Genomic DNA, 20,959 nt, shown 5'->3' with positions numbered 1-20,959 from the left:
CTTATAAATGAACTTGAAGTATATCGCCAGAACCAAAACCCCGATTACACGAAGGACAGCGACGTTGCCGAGTTTCTATACGTTTATTTACACATTCCTTACAAAATACATGTCCACATAATGATATTGCTGTATTTTTCCATCTAGTTTCACATACAGAGCATTTAGCCATGCCCTAAACTATTAACGCATTTTCAATATTTTAAAATACAGTATACCCTATATATTTTTAATTCATCTATATCACCATTAACTGCAACTTGATTCTTGTTTTTTCGAATTTGCATTTTAAGTTTTTCAATTTCTTCTTCTGCAACTCTCTTAGCATTTATTTCTGTATAAGTAATATTCTTTTGCTCTATTAAGTGCTGCTTTAACTAATATATATGTTATTTAATTAATAAAGTAAGATAACTCTTACCATAGAGACTTGTTGCCCAATATTTTTTATATTTTGTTCTTTCTCATCAATTTTTAATTGGAGTTCTTGAGTTTTTGAAATGAGTACTTCATTAGCTGTCCTTAAAACAGCAATTTGCTTTTCTATATTTATCTAAAACAATTTGAACGTAATTCAACAATATAGGAAACAAACCATTTTTTGTGTTGTACATTTTTCAGATTCTTGTAATTTAATAATAATATCACCTGCTTTAGAATTCTGTTGTTTTAGTGCTTTATTTTCAATAGTTAATTTATCTTTAGCTTTCATAGCATCAAAATATTTCTGATCAGCCTTAGCTTTCTATTAAAATGTTAAATGTAACAGAAAATAACTTAAATTGATATACATCTGCATGTAAACGATAAAACTTGTCTTCTTTTGCTACAATTTCATTAACTTTTAAAGAACTTTGATGATGAGCTTTATTAAAAGCTTGTTCTAAAGTTAAAAGTTCAGTGCTCAAACTTTTATTTTGCTATTAAAAAATAAATACTTAGAAATAATATATAATATGACTTACTTTTTGTAAACGCTCAATTTGTTTTAAAAGTTGTTCTTTAGATTCATCAGAACTTAAACTATTTTCTAATTTAGTATCTTGATTAATTTCATAATTAAGACGTTCAACTTGCTTTTCTAATACAATAATTCTTGCCTTTAAAAATAAACATATTTTAAAAAACTTAAAGAAATCTTACATTACGTGTTTCTAAAAGATCTAAAAGTTCATTTTTTGCAGTAGATTTCTCAATCTCAGTAGCTTTTTTGACATTAAGTTGAGAAATGAGCTCATCTCGCACAGTCCTAACACGAGCAAGATCCTGCTCTACTTTACCCAGCTGATCTCTCATATCAGCAATTATATTTCTTTGTTCGTTAAGAAGTTCCTCTTTAAATTCTAATCTTTCAGAGCGTAATTTCTCAACTTCTTTATTAAGAGCTTCATATGCAGGTTCTATTTCTTTAATCTTTCCAGCACAATGTTCAAATTTGGTTTTTAAAAAACAATACGCATCAGAATGTAAAATATCTTCCTCACCCAAATTTTTTAGCTAAATTTTATTAATTCTTAGACTAAAAATAAATTCGCTAAATATATTTACCTTCAACTGAAGATTTATTAATTGTTCACGTAACTCACTATTTTGAGAATTCATTTTGGATATTTCAGATAATCTTTTTTCATTAATGGCATTCATTTCACGCAGTTCCGCCTCAATAGTTAGAATATTTGAGTTCGATTTCTAATAAGCTGTTAAAATTTATTTTTTTAAATAAATGTCTAAAACATTATCTTCTAATTTAGACACTTTTATTACTTCCATATGTTCATCATTATTACTTACTTCCGGCACTTTTTTCATAGCATTTAGTTCTATCTTAGACAATGTAATACTTTTTTGCCGATCTAATTTTTTTTCTAAAGATATTATTTGATAAACCATATCTTCTAGTTTTTTTTTATTATCTTCTTTATCTAATTTTAATTTCACAATATGAGATTTTGCTATTTCTAGATCAGACGATAGTTTAGCTGCATGCTTCTTAATTCTTTCCATATCAACATCTTCAACGAGTGATGTTTTAATGAAATTTAGCACCGAAACAACACTATTCATAATTTTATCCTTTTTATCATTCAAATGAGAATAAAACGTCACATCATTTGCAAATAACAACGTTGAAATATCCATTATATTTGACATCCATGGTTCTAATTCCGGTTTTGCTCCTGAATATATATATATTTCATTCAAAAACTAAATGAACCAAATCAATCCAAGAAAAAAATGCATAACATCTTCTATACTTCGTTAAAGCATGCATCAATTGCTCTTAAATGATCATCATGATACATTGCAGTCTTTTCTAGTTGTTCTAGCTGCTCTTTCGTTCGAATTGCCTCTCGTTTATATTCTTGCATACGTCTCCATATAGCTTCCTTTTGAAAATCCTACGTATGCTTTTTAACTTCTAAAAATCTATCCTTTAGTAACATACTTCTATTTCAGGCTGAATAGTACGCGACGTATGTTCAAAAATCTGTTTTTTCGGCACAGGCTCATGAGAAGATAGTTGAACAACATCCAAAGACCGCTTCTTATCGTCCATTACAGGCTAAAAGCCACTAATCCGTTTGTTTGTCAAATTATCTTGACTGTTTCTTAGTATTTATATTTTTTTTGTAGAAAAAATGCATACCAAAAATAAAATGAACTTTCTATAGAAAATATTAGCATAAAATCTCATAAAACCCTTTTCTGAATAGAATATAGGACTCTTCTTAATACCTTTTTTTCACTTTATCTACTTGTTAATATTTAATGTTTTTTTCAAATGTTCTGACGATTAGGATTTTCATAAACGTTCTTTCAATATTTAAAAAAAAAAAGCATTATTTTCTTATAAAATAAGAAAGCTAAAATGAATATTATTACAGCATCTGTTAGTATGCAAATATATTCTTTTAAATGTAGAATTTATTCATAAAATATAGTTAAATCAACTCTACGGTTTACACCTCGTGTTCATTCAAAATTAGATTCTTTGGTAGTTAATCAACAAAAAAATCAAATATCAGAAAATTCATTTTCTTTAAATGAAAGATTGAATGCAAAAACGTTAGATTTAGTAGAAGAATCACTTGAAAAACCAAGTAGGAATATTTTTTGTTAATATTAGTAACAGTGAAAAAGGCAAAAAAAATCAATCAAAGTTAAGAAAACAAGAAGATTTGGACAATAAAACTGAAGAGAATGTTTCTGAATCGAATAAAGTATCAAATCATAGTTTTTTAGACTCAAAAATCAAGTGTAAGACAACAGTTAAATCAGAAAATATTCATGAAACAATATTACATAAAAATGCAGAAAAAGAAAGAAGTCCATGTATTGTTTCTAAAAGAAGAAAACCCTTAGAAAAAGATACTGGTTTGTATAGGAAATAAATGAAATTGTCTTTTAATATAGAAAAAGAAATGGATTATTGTAAAGTACTAGAAAATGAAGAAAATGGAAATTCTGCACACAGTCAGGTCGAATTAAATATAATGGATGATTCATCAAAGAAAAGGAAACCAAAAATCCTAGAGTCTAGTCAAGCTGCTAAACAAAATATTAAAGAATTAAAAAAACCCAAGAGAAAGAGATCAGTTTCACCAATCAATAGTGAACAACTTACGATTGAACCCACTGAAGTAAAAATTTCTGACTTATGTAAAGATATACGAATAGGAAGAAAGAGTGTGAAATTCAATGAAATTCGTAAAATGGAAGCAGTAAAACGAAAAATGAAATCTAAAAATGATAAATTATTTTCTAAAAATGATTTAAATAAAGAATTAGATTGTGAAACTAAAAATGTATTGGCTTCTGATAAAAATGTACAAAAAACATATTTAAATGTTCATAATTCAAAATCTCTAATGATAAAAAACGATAATACTAATGTAACAAAATATCATTTAAAAGGGTATATATTATATGATTTCTGTATATTTTTTGTTAAATTTTCAAGGGCTCCGCAAGTTCGTGTAGTTAATGGAAAGATTGTAATAGATGAAAATTCTTTACAAATTGATAGACGTGAAAGAGATATTAATCCAAATACTGAAATAGAATTAGTTGAAGAAAATGATTTATCTAGGAAAGTAAATAGTGCTAGTTGGGGTAAAAGAGAAAAATCAGATCGTTGGTCTAAAGAAGATACTCAAAAATTTTACAATGTATATTTTTTACTTTAAAAAAAACATTTTAATATTTAATAGGCATTATCCCAATGGGGTACTGATTTTGGACTTATATGCAAAATGTTTCCTAATAGAAGTCAACGACAAATAAAAAACAAATTTAACTCAGAAGAAAAAAAATACCCAGAGAAAATAGATATTGCTATTAAATCCAGACAACCTATTGGTACGATAATAGCACAATAGTTTACCATTGTCTTACTGCTTTTAGATATTGTTGCATATTCAAAAGCAACTGGTTCTAATTTTAGATCTATTAATGAAATTCAAGAAGAGCTAAGAAAAGCAAAAGAAGATTTTGAAGAATCAAGAAGAATTTCAATAGAAAATGCACAAATTTCACTCGAAAACAATAAGTAATTTTAATTATTATAAATCAATGAAATAAATATATTCTGGTTAATATTATCAAATCTATTGAATCATTTTCTTTAAGATATAGTGTTGAGTTCAAAACATTTATCTACATTTTTTTAAAATATACTTATAAGGCTTTATGAGTCTTTAATTCTTAAATTTATTAAAACTATTCTGTTAAAATAATCTGAATATTTGGAATCAAAAAAAATTAATTTATTTCTAAATCTAATGAAGATATATAAAAAATTTATTGACTCCATAAAAAATTAAAAGGCTCATAATTTTCAAAATGTTTTTAAATCTAACAATATAACTTTTTTCCTAATATAAGTCTTACTACTTATTTACATCGATGTTATATAATACAAAGACAAAATAAAAAGATGATTTAGAACAGTAACAGGTAAATGCCATTTATTATACAAAATCTATGTTCTTTATTAATAAAAGTACTATATTAATAAAAATGATAAACTTGTCATGAAACTAGACATAATTTCCATAAAAACCATAACCTGAGCATTTGAAATTTACATAATAAAAACTTTCCTAATCTTTTCTCTAGAAAATTTTTCAGTCGTTGCAGGGTCCCAGATAATATCTTTTGAAATTCCGAATTTTTCATTTTTCTCATATAAACTTTTTTGATTGTAGACATGTCCATTTGGAAGTGCTATTAACTCATTATCACTTTTAATTTTTTCACCTGTTAATGAATCTATAAGACTTGATCTAACAGCATGAGCATATGGTACTAAAGAAGCAATAGAATTTAATTCAGGAGAACATATTGGACAGAGAGTAGAGTGAAAAAGAGTAGTATTTACTTTTTGAGACTCAAAAGAACAACATGATGGTGTTTTTAAAGCAGAAAGACCAGCAGAAAGTGTAATGTATAACAAAGGAAGGACTGGAAGATTATATAAATTATGATGAGTTAATACAAATAAATCCGCTAACAACATCCAACGATCAGGAGAATAAAGTTTCTGTTATTAAAATTAAAAATAGCCATTTAAAAAATATTATTACTTTATAAGGTTCATATTCTGTATCGGGTGGGAATATTAAAAGAGCCATAGCACGCCTGAACTCTTCTATATGCGCCTCTGAATAAAAGGTTAAATACTTTCGCGAATACTGAATTGCTTGAAAAAGTTCTCTTTTTTTAACAAGTTCAATATATTCTTGTAACTTTAACTCAAATTCTAGATTAATCTAACATCATTTAAGTAAAAATACATAAACTTTTGTTTTCTTACTTTATTCTTTCTTAGAAAAGCTCTATTTTCTGAGCACCAAGCAAGGCATTTTGCTGTGTTTTTATTTTTTAAAGCTTCTTCAATTTCTCTACATCGAACAAACAAATCAATATCAACAAGACCCTTTTTCTGTTATTTCACACATATGTTCCATATATTATACCTCAATATTTTTTTCTTGAGCTAATTGTTTAGCCGTTTTACTCATCCCTTTACGTAACATATAGTCTATTAAAAGACGATTCAATCGAACTTGACTCCATCTATCATAAGCATCATCCTCTATGTTTTCTATGCTACAAAGCTCTTTTAAATGAGCAATTCTAGCTTTTAAATGTCTAAAATACTGTATATCTTCTTGATTTAATAAAAACAACTAGGAATCTTTAAAATGAATTATTTTTTTCTAAAAAAAATACCTTTTCTTTTAATTCTTGAATTTTAACTAAGATAATGTTTAATTGTTCTATTGATGCTTCTGTTTCTTCTCTTGTACTAAAATCTAATTTTTCAATTGCGGATAAAAAATAATTTGAATTTTTTTCGATATATTTTTGTGATACTTTAAAATTCATTCTTAAAAGCTCATAAGGAAGCCGTATCATTGATTGTTCTAATATTAAATGGTTTTCTAAATTAATTTTAGTTTTCGCCATTTTTTTTTTTGAAAAATGTAGCGGTGTTTATTTGTAGTAAAAAACCTACACGTAACTTATTAAATATATAAAAAAATATATAAAATAATAAATAAAAACATTTATAAAAATAGCTATGGCGCCAATAATTCTCGTGCTGCTTTAATATTATCAAATAATTTTTGAACAGATACAAGTTCAATTGCAGATGTATCAGAATATAATGATTTTGTTTGATCCATTAAATAAGACTCTTTAAGTACTTCCTGAGTATTAATAGAAAAAGCGTTTCTCCTCCTTATTTTTCTTTGGATAGTTTGAGGCATTTTTGCAAATAAAATGATATCATCTGTTTCATCTAAAATATCGTTATTATGCCTTAATCTTTTAATGCCTTTAAAATCTGATGAAGAATAACCACTTAAGTCCGGTAATACATAAGAGAGAAGTCGTTCAAATACATTTTTTAAATTAGTTTCTTCAATCGAAGTAATTTTGAAAAATTCAACATTTGTCAATAATATTTGTTTTTTTTTAAGCAAAGGTATATCAAAAAGAGTATCAAGCTATACATAATGTATTCAGTATAATCACGTTTTATTGTTAGATGTCTCACTTGCATATCTATTTCTGGATCCATCCAATAAATAATTAATAAAGGGAATCTAAACATGTTCTCACAGGGTATATTTTCAACTAATGTATGTAACTGATGTTTCCAAAAATCCCATTTAGGAGATAACAATGAATCTTTGCAATCTATAAGACTACATTCGAAAATAACAGCACCTATATATTTGTAACATTTTTTTTCAAAAGCATTAGAGATAGGCATCACAATTTCAATATCTAAATCAAAATTTGATGTCGATTTCCACGAAAATTCAGCTGAATTATATTTTAATTCAAATTTTTGTCTTAACCAAAATGAAGTAGGTGTTTCATAATTTGTAGAAAAAATTAAGAGTTGCCAGAAATTAAATGTTATTTTCGATAAATTTTTTATTCTAGAAATGAGAATATCAGTTAAATTTTCATTTTTCCAAAGTTCATTTATATGATAATGGGTCTATAAATTATTTAAATTTTAAAATATTAAATTTCAATTTCAAACCTTTTTTAGCGCTTCAGCGATATCCTCATCAGTTTCTCTGTTTAAAAATCTATACATTTTTTTTCTATTTTTACTTTTAGTATTTATAATATCTATTTTTTTTAAAGCAGTATAATATTGATGAAATTTTTGCTGCTTTTCTGCTTTCATTTTTTCTAATTGTTTTTTTTGAAGTATTCTTGACTTATATTTATTTTTTATAATATTAAATATGTTTTTTAAAAAATTTTTTTTATTTATATTTTCAGCTATACATTCAAAAGCCACTTCAAAAATAAATTCTTTGATCAATGATTCTATAATTTCAAATGCAAATTCGTTTATAATTTTGTTTCTTTTTTCATTAAAATATTTAAATTCAGCCTTTGTTGATGTAATAACTGATTTTATTTGATAATTCATCATTTTTAAAAAAATTGTATCTAAAATGTTTAGAAATTGCTTTTTTGAAAGCTTCTTAGATTCTTTTTTTCTTAATATATTATTAAATTCACATAAATTTTGATGAATATTGCTTGAAAAATCACAAAAATGTTCATTTAAAACTGCATTTTTTATTTGATTATTAGAATCAAATGACTCAGAAGAATTATTTACTTCAACATTATGTGAGGAAATATCTATAGATATAAGCAATAATAAAATAAAAATAATATGATAATTATACTTTGAAAAGCTGTTAAAGATTTACATTGATTATTCGATAAATCTATTAAATTCTGTTTGTTTTCAAAATTTATAAATTTTTCATTTTTCTGATCTTTAGAACTACCATTAATATTAATTTTTTGATTATTATTAAGAAATCTATTATTTAGAAATGTAGAATGTTTTTTATTTGTTTCTTTACTTATGTCAGATTCTGATGAATGAAAAGTAAGTACATTTGAGTTTAAACATGAATATGGTACTAAATAAAAATCATTATAGAATTAAATAAATAAGAAATACTAACATTTTAATGTTTCTTTAGAAGTTGATTTTTTGAGAGTTGGTGAAAGAAAATGTATGGGATATGGTTCACTTAGCACTCCATTAATAACGTCTGAAAAAGACTGTGAACCACGCTTAGCCTCAACCAAACGTCTAGAAAATCTTTGTTTAATAGATGGTAAAGTCTCTATAAAATATTAAAATTAATAACTTAATTAAATTTTTCTAACCATTCCATTGAGAAGATCTATGAATATGAACAGAAACAGGTGTTCCTTCTGCATTCCTTTCAACTGCAAGGCCATATGATTCACAATTTACAGCAGCTTCTTCAACATTATCGCATCCCAACATTTCTGCAAGTTCATCGATAGGGAATGGAGAATGATTTGCTAAATAGGAACGTCTCATCGCTTTTAAAGCACCTTTCCTAATGTCTGCAAAATGCATTTCAACTGAACATGCCATAAGATATGTAGTTTTTTTGCTTGCTATGAGTTTAAAAAAACGAGTAAAAAGATTTTGAGCAGCTTCAGTATTAGGTATCTTATGGATTCCAATTTTTTCATTATTTCTTTGAACTAGAGCATATAGCTTCAATGAATGTTGAATAGGAGAAGAAAAAAACAGTTCTTGAGGCAAGGTTTGAGCTAGACGAATAATATCTGGATCTTGAATACGTGATAATATATGATAAGCTCTGAATTCGGATTCATGAGGACAATGAATATTTAAACATCGTAGATCATCATAGAATTCTACTAAAGATTGAAGAACTAAGATATTATTAAATATTTATGATATGTATATGTATGTATAACCTTTTTGCAACTGTTCGTTTTCTTGTTGTTGACTAAAAGTCTTAATTTCACATAATTGATGCAAACAAAGAATATGATATCGTGCAATACGTTCATGACATTCTACTGCTTCAAGTCCACGACTATTTTGAAAAGTAAAATCCTGGCGTATAGAACGAGTTCTGTCCCTAACAAAACTATGTGTTTCTGATAAGCTATCACCCCCACAAACAATACGATCAATAAGATAATCAAGTGTTGACTAATATTGAAATTAAAAAGAACTTGTAAAGAATACAAATAACCTTCAGAACATGTGGTGGGCGGACATCTGATGGAAGAACCTGTTCATTACCAGCTGCTGGCCTATGAAATGCTTTAACTGCAAGATTCTTATCCACACGCCCTGTTAATGGATTCTAATTATATGTTAAGTTTTAAAACAAAATATCTAACTACATACTATTTCCCAGCGTTCAAGGTTCTTCTGATATTCTCGTTCTTCTCGTTCAAACAGTGGACACATATCTTTGCATGTTCCAATAAATGTTAAAGCTTGATGAAGTCGTTTAGGTTTATTTGGGTCATCAATTAATCCAAGTCTTGTTGCTTCTTCTCTTTCACGTTCTCCTGTTTAATAATTAGTTATAAAAATATTTATTTAATTATATTATGGAATATTCACGCTCGGGTTTTAACTTTTCATATCTATTTTTTGACAAAGTTTTTTCAAATCGTCGCTGTCTTGCTTCTACATCATATTGTTTGCTTACTTCTTCATTTTGTACACGTCCTTTGTTTGAAAAACTTTTAATAGATTTCACTCTTGGGAAAAGATCCGTCATACGAGGTCCTCGTCCGCTTTCTACCCATCCTTTTCCTTTATTATCCATCCTTCATAGTTTCATAATGAAAAAGAAAAAAATAATGTAAATAATGAATATTTTTAATGCAAATCCACTTTAAAGTTAAAAATGAAATGTTATATATGAAAAAATATGAAAAAATTTTAAAAATCTTTAATAACGAATTTTTCAAATATCCTAACAATCAATAGTTTAGGTTTTTTAATCTAATATCATTAGAAATTGATTTAAAATAGGAAAATAATAAATATCTTAAGCAAACATTAATGATTGGTACTCTAAATACTCATATGATTGAATTAAATGTTGAAAATTAATAAGTGGTTTTTATCGTCTTCGAAAGATTAATATTTTAAATAACTTTAGTTTTTTGTAAAAAAAAAAATAAAAATCTATTTTTCTACTTATTAACAGCATAAATTATGCCGAATTTTTCACCCAATTATTACACATAAAAAGAAGTATCATTTCTATACATTTACTAGCAAATACATATATTTAGGAAAACGTTAAGAGTTAAGTCGAGATAAGGTATTAAGATTAATAATTTCCTAAAAAAAAATATGCTTATTTAAAAGAAAAAAGTTATTGACGATTATTGCTTATTAAAAAAGACTTCAACTCAATATATCAATCATACCATTGGCAGTATTCTCTTTAACCATTGTTTCAAAATAGTTATAAATTGTTGTTGTGCATAAAAGAATCGCAGTTCCTGAGCCAAGAGTACCTAATGAAAATGAAATGTTAATAAAATAAAGGAAATGAAAAAATACCCAAAAGATCAGAAAAAATGGATAAAGCACCAATACAAGCACCAGAAAGCCATGCAGCAGTAGGGACAACACGCTTTAATTCCTTATACATACTTTTCTCACGGTGGCCTGCAATAACGACTTGTTGTTCTTTGAGTTGTTTGGCAACATCCCTTGGTCCACTTCCTGAGACTTCGATCCATAGTTTAGAAAACAAAGCACAAATAAAAACAATAAATACGACATAAATAGTTGTATGAATTGGATCAAGAAGTGCTTCTTTAATATTTAATGGAGGAGTTATCATGTATGCAAGACCTGAAACAGCTCGATTCTGATTTGTTCCTGGAACTGACTTAATTAATTCAGTATGCAGCTTATTTTCAAGTTAAATAACACACTTTCCATGTTCCAAAAAGCTTAACAAATATATTGTCAGGAAACTTTCGATAGAGCATTTGAGAAACAATAAATATATTTGAAGTTAACGCACTTTCCAACATGACTGGAATATTGCTTGTATAAAATAGTTTTATAGCGTATGTGCCATGCTGTCCTCTAAGCTTGCTGGATTTAATAGGTATTTCAACTCTAAACCCTTGCAAGTAAATGACGATCGCAAACACAAAAATAGTTGCAAGGAGGTTCATAATATTTGGTAAATTTTGACGATAAAAAGCTTCCTTAAGAGCACGCGTCTTATTATTCCAAGTAAAAAGAAGATGCAGTAAAGCTAATAAAGCACCTTCGAATTCTGGGCCCCGTCCTGTATTAATTGTTGTGGGACTAAAGACTTTCCATATAATCCCTTCACATATATTTGTTGCAATAAATAAAGAAATACCTGATCCAAGACCATATCCTTTTTGAAGGAGTTCGTCTAAGAGAATAACAATCATGGCAGCAACTACTAGTTGTACAACAAGAAGAAGACATACACCTGCACCTAAATCACTAGGTTGACCATATGTACCGCTTGCAACGAAAACTGCTGCTTGTCCAAATGATATAACAAGTGCTAAAACTACATATTTTAAGTTTATTTGAGATACAATTAATGAAAAAAGAAATCTCACGTTTCTGTGCCGTTTGAAATAATTCCCGATCAGATTTCAAATCAAGATTAACATCAATTAACTGTGACCCTGCAAGAAGCTGAATAAACATTCCTGATGTAACAATAGGTGATATTCCAAGCTCCATAAGTGTACCACGATTAGAAGCCAAAATCATACGCATCCAAAATCTAACACATATAAATACTATATATATATATATATATAATACAAAGGATCAGCTGAATCAGACGATGCAATTCCATATAGTGGAACCTGTGACATAACCAAAAAAATTAAAAGAATTACACCCGTCCATAACATCCGTTGCTATATATTTAATATATTAGTTATTTATTTTCGCCTAAAAAACATAAAAAAAGCAGTAAATAGAAACCTGAAATGGGATACGTCCATCTGGTGACAAAATTTCTGGAAGTAAAGAAGTAAATGGCTTCACTAAATCAAGAAATCTAACTATATCGAATAATTAAAAAACGGAAAAGCACACTAGAAACTCACATCCACTAGACATTCTTGATATTTAGAAATCTATCAAGAATTTGTGCTTTTATCTTCTTATTTTAAAAAGATAGAACTTTGCTGATTTAAATTTTTTTAACGTAACGTATAATCTTAACCGTTATATAAAATGCTTACTGCCAGGAACTTGTTTTAGAAAAATTAAAAAACAGGAAGTATATATTAAAATACAAAAGGTTTAAGAGTTGCTTTAAATTATTTTTTTTTACATTTGTATTAATACTCATTGAAAGTGTTATTTCTAAAAATAAAAAATATATATTAAAGTATGATATTTAATCCATTAAAAGATAAATCAGAAACTAAAGAAAATTAATAAAATATGTGTTAATAGGAAACCTATGACACAGACACAGTAGCGGTGTCTGTGCCAAATGTAGATAGTTCTGCAAGCCGCTGAATTGTAGGAATATGAAGCCCTATATGAATGTTATTAAAAGAAAACAAAAGTATGATAAAGAGGATATACAAGAAGGTATGTAAATATGAGGACACGAAACTTCTCTTTCTTCAGGAATTTCGTAAATGCCACTTTCCTCAAGAGACACTGCTTCCAAGAAAAGAGTATTACTATGATGGTCATCAACTACTCTGTTAGCTATAACTTTGAGTATTTCTGAACTAATAGGGTGTTCATAATCTGCAACAGAGTATTGCTAAATTTTGAAATTAATAAATGCATTAAGAAAGAACTCCATTACATTAATCAATTTTTGTATTTGTACAGGTGTTAAAATCCAACACACATCAAAAATAATTCCAATATCTTCCAAAGTCGATTTTTTAAGTTGCAATAATTTTGTAACTTGCATAAGATGCTCTAATTGTAAAACGCCTTCTGGTAAATCATGATTTTTACACCTATAAAAAAATTATTAAAATAATGCATATACTTTGTTTCTAAGTACCATTCCTCGATTCTGCATGTATTATAGTGTATCTGCAAACCTCTCTTCCATGATAAAAAGTTCCTTCTAATTATTTTTTAAATACATTACAAAAAAATCAATAAATGCTAACCTCATAAGTAAATCATTAAATGCAGTTACACCAACAAGCCTTAGAAGTTCAATAATTGCTTGCTGATGCACACTTTGCTCTAAATAATATGATTTTACAGCTCTATATACTTTATTAAATAAGGTAAGAAGATCATCCATAGTATATTGAGGATTAGTGCTCCCTTGAAGCAACTTATTAAAAAACTTATTCCCATCTGTAGTAATAAAACCAGGAAGAGATTGAGACTCGATTATTGCAGGAATTATCATTTTATGTAGCATCTTTTTAATTTCCTTCATCCAAACATGATAAATATTAAATTCCAAATTTTCAAGACCATGCTTTACTAATAATGCCAACCTGCTATATTCCCTCCATTCTATATCTATTATTTCAGTAACATTACCATGTAATATATCATTTTCTGCTATAATTATAAAAGATAATATTTCATGAACATTAGAGAGCCAAAAAATACCAAAATCCAAAATATCTTTTTCATCATGCTCCATTATTATTTGTTGTATTGTCTGAATAATATTTGTTAAAAAATGCTCCAATTCTTTAATAAGACCATATTTCCACATCTTAAATGTAATAAAGTTTATTAGATAGGCTGGAAACAATATTTCTTTACGGGCAGTAGAATTCTGGAGATTTGGTCGAGGAATCTTAAGATTCTTAATTACTTCTATGACAATTTCATCATTAAGTGCAGTATTATTTTCCAATAAATACATAACCTAAAATGTCAATTTGTTGCAAAAGATTAAAAAAATACCTCGCTATTAACATTATCTTTAACTGGAGTATAAGGAATCCTCAATACTTCGTTATTTAGCGAATTCTGCTTTTTTGGTGAAAGAGATGGAAACAAAACAGAAGCAGAACGCTGCTTATTGCCATTTTTTTGTCCATATGACAGTTGATTTACATGGTAGTTATTTTCTTTGTTTTCATTAGACGTATTTTGCCGTTTTGTATATCTTTTATAAGAGTTTAAACCAAAAGTCATATTATGATTTACAAGCCTAATAGAGCCATTTGGTCTAAAGCCAAGTGGTGAGCCAAGTGGTGTATTCTTACCCATTGATAACCTGTAAACTTCATTTTTAAGTTGTTCTATTTCAATTACAAGATTAGAACGAGCATTTTCATGTTCAGCTTTTTGAGAAAGTGCGGATTCAAGTTCTGCTGACTTATTAGAAAGCGATTCTCTTAAAGTAATGCTTTCTTGATTTAATTTTTTAAGATTAGCATTAGATGTACTTAATTGTTGTCTTAAATTATGCATTTCTTTTTCTAAATTAAATGCTTTTTTTAATGCATTATTTGCATTATTTAAGTCATTTTCAAGATTATTACGTTCTTCTTCCCATTTTTTGCTTTCTGTTTTCCATGTATTATTGAGATTTTCTAAACTTTCTATTTGTGCTAATAACAACTTATTTTCTTGATGTTTTTTAGACAAATTCTGAGTGAGCTCTATAACTTTATTTTCCAATTTATATGATACTTCTTTAAAATGACTAAGAGATTTTGCTTCAATACGTAATCTCTTTAATTCATCTTTTGCCTTCTTACGTCTCCAACATGACTGTAAATATATTATACGATTTCGTTGGATTCTATAATCTTTTTGAACAATACTAAAAGATTATTATTTATGAAACATAATAAACAAAACTTACTATCTTCTCCATAAAGATTGAATTTTTACAGCCATTTTTGTCATTTTCAAAGCAAGGACTTTCTTCCTAACAAGATAACAACGTATAGCTAAATTATATTAATTTATACTTAATTAACAATACAAATCGCACCTGATTGTAATAAAATGATCCTATTTCTTGTCCTTTGATAAGTACTCCGGGCATGATAACATCTCCATGCTGTTTGCAGTTTTAAAGCTGACAAGTTGCATCTCGTTTCATATATTTTTGTACGCACAGTAAAGCCTCTTGCATAACTTTGAAGAAGAATAATAGATTTTCGAATATTAATATAACGTTTGTAATATATATGACGAAGTATATTTTTTTGAATTAATATAGCGCACTCATTTAAACGACTAATTCGAAGATGTTCAAAATATGCTAACTTATTGGCATTAAACAATGAAATGATATAATATATTAAATAATATTACCATTCCTGCTCGGAAAAATATTTTTGTTAAACCGACCTGATATTTATTTGGATCATGAATTGTTTTTTCCAAAATCTTCATACTAAGATTTTTAATTTCATTATTCCAAAAGGACGAATGAATAAGCATATAATATCTATTTATTTAAGAAAAAACAGGAACCTTCCTTTCTTCCTACCTTGTAGCAAATTCTTGAAATGACCATCTACCTGGAAAGCCTGCTGAACTAATTCTAATTGTTTCCAAAACCCCACATGCACGAAGCTGACTTAATACTAATTTTGGTTCAAATTTCCATGAGATCTTTTCGTCATTGGGCTTGATACATCGTATATAATGGACATTAGTTGAATTTATAGTATCCATCAAGTCAATTAAAGAGGATTTAAACATTGTACCTAATGTAGGCTTTTTTAATAAAGCATTTGTTGGTTTAGTTGAATAATTTTGCGACTCCTGTCAATTTTATTAATGAATAAATACATATTTAATGTGTATTTACTTTTTCCTGTGAAGCCAAAAACGATGAAATTATTTCTTTTACAAAACTGTTAGTAGTCAAATTTATTACATTTAATAAATCATCTGATATAGTATCTCTATTTTTTTCAATAAAACCTTCAGATTGATAGGTTACCTCCAAAGCATAATGACAAATTGTAAATGAAGACCCCCCAAATCTTGGCTTTTTGAAGTAATTTTGATAAATTGGAATAGAAAAATTATTAATCAATTTAGCAACGAAAGATTCATCTGAGCCAGCTGGCAATCGACTTTCCTATTGCATATTAGCAATATAAAGTAAAAGAAAATAAAAACCTCATCGAGAAGAGATAATATTCCTATTCGTGATTCGATAAGATCAATGCATGGTTGATTATCAGAAAAATCAATAAATGTCCAATTAATTTTTTCTCTCATATATTCTTCTTGTTCAAGTTTAAAAACATGATGAGTAAACTAATAATTATTAAATTCAACATAAAAAAGGAAAATATATAACCTCTTGTTGTAATTTTTCATTAGCATAATTAATACAAAATTGTTCAAACGAATTTTTATCGAAATGTTCAAATCCATAGATATCAAGTACTCCGATAAATGATTTTACTTCAACATTATCTTTTGTTCTAAGAGTATAATTTATAGAATTAATAAGCCAATCAAAGAGAGAAGAATACAAAAATTTAGATACAGAGTCGCGGACAACAACAGCTTGTTTTTGATTAAGATCTGTAATAATTTTCTCGCTACGAGTATTTATTTGTTTTTTAATAATCCATTTTGCAAAATTTATATTATTGATGCCAAGTAATTTACATGCAAACTCAACACTTGTATCAGATGATGACAATAATGCATTGTTTCTTAATGCCTGGATTTTTATATTCCCCAAGTGCAATAAAGCTGCTAATATTTTAAAAACATTATTTTGAATTTCATCAGAAATTCCCATTGTCTTTAAAGCATTACGAGTCGTACTAAAATCCTCTGAATCATTAATACCAGGAATTGTAGAGTTTCCACCCTGATTTAAATAATAAAAGTAGTCTGGATCTTTTAAATCAAATTCTTTCTTTTCATCTTCTGTTGCTCCATGACAAAGCTTAAATAAATTAGTTCAATTCTTTTTAAAAAGTAAGGAATTTACTTGATAAAATATATGATAGTTTCTTTCATTTTGGGGCTGAAAGACTAAACGAGACCTTTCAAGAAGATATGTTCGAATTCTTGCACCAACTATTTCTGTCTCTTTATTAAAATTAATCTAATAACATTATTATAACAATAAAACATCAATCAAATAACCTCAATATATTTTCCGAATCTAGATGAATTGTCATTTCGAATAGTTTTCGCATTACCAAATGCTTCTATAACAGGATTTGTGGCTAGTATTCGTTCTTCTGTTTCACTCATTCCAGATTTAAAATTTTCACTAGATCTTCGTTTCAGTGGTTTTCTCGGATCCTCAACAGTAGCAAAGTATCTCATAATATATTTCGCTGAAACAGTTTTTCCTGCTCCACTTTCTCCTGAAACAACAATTGTTTGATTCATAGAATCTCGTATCATACATCTATATGAATCTTCTGCAATAGCAAATATATGAGGTTCAAGTTCACCTCTATTTTTTCCAGAGTATGCTTGTACAATATCATTTGAATACAATGCAATGTTTTGAAAAGGATTCATTGCAACTAAAACAATACCAGAATATGTATATATTTGAAGTTGAGAATATCTCATTCGAATTGTATGCAAGACTAATCAATAAATTAAAAAGCAGCCTATATAAGGATTTTACTTGCCAGAAGGTTCATTCAAGTAGGATAGATTCGTCAAATCTTCTGTTGCTTCAAGTATGGGAGGATTCCGCAACTGAAGAAACGAAAGGTTTTCCAAAACTTTAAAATTAACTTCCTTTGTTGTAACTAAATGCTCCTAGTAACACGTGGTTAGTCTTCGTCAAAAAACTATGTTAATTGTAGTTTTGACGCTAGGATATTAAAAGACAATCCAGATCACAATTAAACACAAAAATATGATTTCACCTTTCCATTTTCATCCAAAAAAACCATTTTAAGTATTTCTCCCTCAACAGAGTGTTCTTTATACTCAGCAGATATCCATGCTTCTTGTTCATCATGAAACCAACAACGTCTACCAAAATCAACCCTTTTCTCCTCAAAAAAAGAGACCTTACGTTCCCACTAAAAAAGACACGTCTAAGTGGCTCATTTATGTTTCTTCTTATTCTTTATTTATTAATTTTTTTATTTTTTTTTAAATTTCAAGAAAAAATTGAAAAAAACACTCAAAACTTTTGCTTTTTTTCGCTCAAAAAATATGTTTCCAAACAATTCAACAACTCCTATGTATTATGTTTTCTTATACACGTAAACTCCTACTTTTTCTTTATAAATTTGTTTTTGCAAGCCTCCGTTTATCTCGAGAGGTTGCTTTTCATATTACGCGTCAATGACAAACGCGATCTTTGTTCAAATCACGTGAAGTCACGTGACACAGACCCTGGAACTGTAGATAGTAGTATTTAAAGGTGCTTTTAGGGAATATAAAAGGGCTGAAAAATCTCAAAACCAATATATATTTATATGTTGTATGTATGAAAAATGCTTTAAATCATGTTTTATATAGTTTTTTGTAAGAAAATCGTTGTACAGTCACAGGATGATGAGATCCTTTGAAGACTAAGAAAAAGATATCTTTTTATTATAAAACACTATGAAATATTGGTTATTAAGTTTGGAAAATTAAGGGAAAAAAAGCAATAAAAGATAATTTTTAAAATAATTTTTAAAATATAAATATACGGAGTTTTTTGAGCGGGAAAAATTCTTAAAAAATGACTGAAAATGTGAATATTTGTACTAAAAAGCTATTCAATCAGTTGGCACCAACTCCTCAAAATACACCTTCAGGAAATAGTCTTATATCAATTTCTGATTCAAAGACATCGTGTACATCTCCTGGTTCTATAACTAAGGAAAAAGAGAGTATGTTGTAAGAAATGTAAAAATATGGTTTAACAAAAGGGATAGATGATCCAGCATCAGTTCAAAAAGTTTTATCTCGAAATCCTGGTTTAGTTTCTATGGTTCAGGGGAAGTTGAGTTCCTTGGTAGGAACGTCATCTGGATATATTGAATCTCTACCGCAAGAGGTCCATCGCCGGATAGAAGGTCTTCAAGGACTACAAGCGGAATATGCAAAGCTTGAAATAGAATTTCAGGATGAAATCATGGCATTGGAGAAAAAATATCATGAATTGTATCAGCCATTGTATAATAGACGATCGGGAATTATTAATGGCGTATTGGAGCCAACAGATGAAGAAGTGGAGACAGGCCGCAAGTTTGGGAAATCTTATGATAAGGACTCTAATGCATGTGATGCTACGGATGTTAAGCCTGTTCTTGAGGATTTTAGGGGTATTCCTTGTTTTTGGTTAACAGCAATGAAAAATATTTCATCATTGGCTGAAATTATTACACCAGAGGATGAAAAGGCATTATATTGTTTAACAGATATTCGTATGTCGTATCTGGATAAACCTGGATTTAGACTGGAATTTTATTTTTCAGATAATGAATTTTTTTCTAATAAAATGATTAGCAAGACATACTTTTATAGAGATGAATTAGGTTATAATGGTGATTTTATTTATGATCATGCAGAAGGAGATAAGATTGACTGGAAAAATAATAAAGATTTAACTACGAAAGTAGAAATTAAAAAACAACGTAATAAAAGTAGATGTTTCTGGGATACTGATAATATGTCTTAATATTTTTTAGATACGAGGCAGACGCGTGTTGTAAAGAAAGTTGTACCAAAGGATAGTTTTTTTAGATTTTTTCAGCCACCTGCACTCTTTGATCAAGATGATGATTCAGATATTGATAATCGACTTGAAGCAGATTATCAATATGGTGAAGATATTAAAGAAAAAGTATTTTTTGAAAGATAGTAAATAAGTAACTAATTTTATAAAGCTTATTCCTAGAGCAATTGATTGGTTTACTGGTGCTGCTTTAGCCTACGAAGAAGAATATGATGATAATTCTGATCAAGATTATACAGATGAAGATGAAAATGAAGATGAAGAAGATGAGGATGACGAAGAAGATGATGATGATAATGAAGACAACGAAGATGATGATAGTAAGTTGAATCGAGATAATAAGCCAAAACACGATCCGGCTGAGTGTCGTCAATCATAATATTTCTTTTTTATACTGAAGTTTCTGCAACATCAGAATAAAAAAAGATAAGATTATTTTTTAATTTTTTTGCCCTTGTTTATTTAGTTTCATTATATTTTATTTTAGAGCTATTTTTTAAGAAATTTAAGATTGCCCTGTAGGATTTAAAAATAGCTTGAAAAATTATATTTTAAAATAAGAAATTCTATAATAGTTATTATGATTTTAATTATAGTATTTATTGGATTCTTATTATATTTGATAGAATTTTATCTTAGAAATTTTAATTTTAGGCTTTATAAAAAGATAGTTTAAATATCTTGAAAGTAAGAGTATTGATAGATTATTTACTTGTTGAAAATATTTATATTATTTGTTATAGTATGTATAATATAGATTATTTAAAACTTTTTATAAATAATTTTTGATATTTTAAGATATTATTTTTCAAAATCTATAAAACTTTATTATAAATGCCATTAGTTTTTTAATTTTATAACGATTTCATGATTATTTATTATAAATTATATTAATCATTTTTAAAGATTTACTAAAAACATAAGTT

General features: G+C 27.6%; 8 protein-coding genes across 8 annotated transcripts; 3 read left to right on the top strand and 5 right to left on the bottom strand.

The window, feature by feature from the left end:
- Window position 1: 1 nt before the first annotated feature.
- On the bottom strand, window positions 2-2,557 carry T551_00954 (uncharacterized protein; the record flags this gene model as incomplete). Its single annotated transcript, XM_018373218.1, has 11 exons — window positions 2-175; window positions 219-377; window positions 422-553; window positions 596-745; window positions 792-920; window positions 966-1,100; window positions 1,144-1,497; window positions 1,549-1,689; window positions 1,735-2,205; window positions 2,256-2,399; window positions 2,447-2,557. 11 exons carry the CDS (start codon window positions 2,555-2,557, stop codon window positions 2-4), a joined length of 2,100 nt encoding a protein of 699 aa, XP_018230385.1.
- A 312-nt stretch (window positions 2,558-2,869) lies between these two features.
- Window positions 2,870-4,553, top strand: T551_00953 (transcription factor TFIIIB subunit BDP1; the record flags this gene model as incomplete). Its single annotated transcript, XM_018373217.1, has 7 exons — window positions 2,870-2,894; window positions 2,943-3,101; window positions 3,142-3,375; window positions 3,415-3,916; window positions 3,962-4,169; window positions 4,212-4,359; window positions 4,405-4,553. The coding sequence occupies 7 exons, from the start codon at window positions 2,870-2,872 to the stop codon at window positions 4,551-4,553; spliced, it is 1,425 nt and encodes a 474-aa protein (XP_018230384.1).
- A 530-nt stretch (window positions 4,554-5,083) lies between these two features.
- T551_00952 (glucose-induced degradation complex subunit FYV10) lies at window positions 5,084-6,471 on the bottom strand (the record flags this gene model as incomplete). The annotated part of the gene is made up of 5 exons (XM_018373216.1): window positions 5,084-5,542; window positions 5,586-5,771; window positions 5,816-5,938; window positions 5,979-6,191; window positions 6,235-6,471. 5 exons carry the CDS (start codon window positions 6,469-6,471, stop codon window positions 5,084-5,086), a joined length of 1,218 nt encoding a protein of 405 aa, XP_018230383.1.
- A 113-nt stretch (window positions 6,472-6,584) lies between these two features.
- T551_00951 (uncharacterized protein) lies at window positions 6,585-10,190 on the bottom strand (the record flags this gene model as incomplete). The annotated part of the gene is made up of 10 exons (XM_018373215.1): window positions 6,585-7,016; window positions 7,067-7,519; window positions 7,565-8,184; window positions 8,232-8,474; window positions 8,520-8,684; window positions 8,728-9,273; window positions 9,319-9,559; window positions 9,603-9,716; window positions 9,761-9,927; window positions 9,983-10,190. 10 exons carry the CDS (start codon window positions 10,188-10,190, stop codon window positions 6,585-6,587), a joined length of 3,189 nt encoding a protein of 1,062 aa, XP_018230382.1.
- A 590-nt stretch (window positions 10,191-10,780) lies between these two features.
- T551_00950 (preprotein translocase, SecY subunit) lies at window positions 10,781-12,508 on the bottom strand (the record flags this gene model as incomplete). The annotated part of the gene is made up of 7 exons (XM_018373214.1): window positions 10,781-10,893; window positions 10,940-11,273; window positions 11,320-11,942; window positions 11,995-12,164; window positions 12,206-12,303; window positions 12,371-12,450; window positions 12,496-12,508. 7 exons carry the CDS (start codon window positions 12,506-12,508, stop codon window positions 10,781-10,783), a joined length of 1,431 nt encoding a protein of 476 aa, XP_018230381.1.
- Window positions 12,509-12,855: 347 nt separating this feature from the next.
- Window positions 12,856-18,409, bottom strand: T551_00949 (uncharacterized protein; the record flags this gene model as incomplete). Its single annotated transcript, XM_018373213.1, has 18 exons — window positions 12,856-12,935; window positions 12,986-13,172; window positions 13,218-13,377; window positions 13,425-13,490; window positions 13,537-14,261; window positions 14,300-15,167; window positions 15,210-15,297; window positions 15,342-15,618; window positions 15,668-15,803; window positions 15,846-16,123; window positions 16,170-16,445; window positions 16,487-16,627; window positions 16,671-17,273; window positions 17,319-17,435; window positions 17,477-17,912; window positions 17,976-18,112; window positions 18,223-18,331; window positions 18,375-18,409. 18 exons carry the CDS (start codon window positions 18,407-18,409, stop codon window positions 12,856-12,858), a joined length of 4,719 nt encoding a protein of 1,572 aa, XP_018230380.1.
- A 142-nt stretch (window positions 18,410-18,551) lies between these two features.
- Window positions 18,552-18,876, top strand: T551_00948 (uncharacterized protein; the record flags this gene model as incomplete). The annotated part of the gene is given in 5 exon segments (XM_018373212.1): window positions 18,552-18,567; window positions 18,608-18,718; window positions 18,739-18,815; window positions 18,827-18,832; window positions 18,838-18,876. Coding segments are annotated over 5 exon segments (249 nt in total).
- Window positions 18,877-19,034: 158 nt separating this feature from the next.
- T551_00947 (histone chaperone NAP1) lies at window positions 19,035-20,412 on the top strand (the record flags this gene model as incomplete). The annotated part of the gene is made up of 4 exons (XM_018373211.1): window positions 19,035-19,185; window positions 19,231-19,941; window positions 19,987-20,141; window positions 20,185-20,412. The coding sequence occupies 4 exons, from the start codon at window positions 19,035-19,037 to the stop codon at window positions 20,410-20,412; spliced, it is 1,245 nt and encodes a 414-aa protein (XP_018230378.1).
- Window positions 20,413-20,959: the final 547 nt, after the last annotated feature.

The sequence above is a fragment of the Pneumocystis jirovecii genome, assembly GCF_001477535.1.
Source record: "Pneumocystis jirovecii RU7 chromosome Unknown supercont1.4, whole genome shotgun sequence".
Classification (NCBI taxonomy): Eukaryota; Fungi; Ascomycota; class Pneumocystomycetes; order Pneumocystales; family Pneumocystaceae; genus Pneumocystis; species Pneumocystis jirovecii.
The sequence above is the reverse complement of the archived record's forward strand: the minus strand, read 5'-3'. Positions and strand labels throughout refer to the sequence as shown.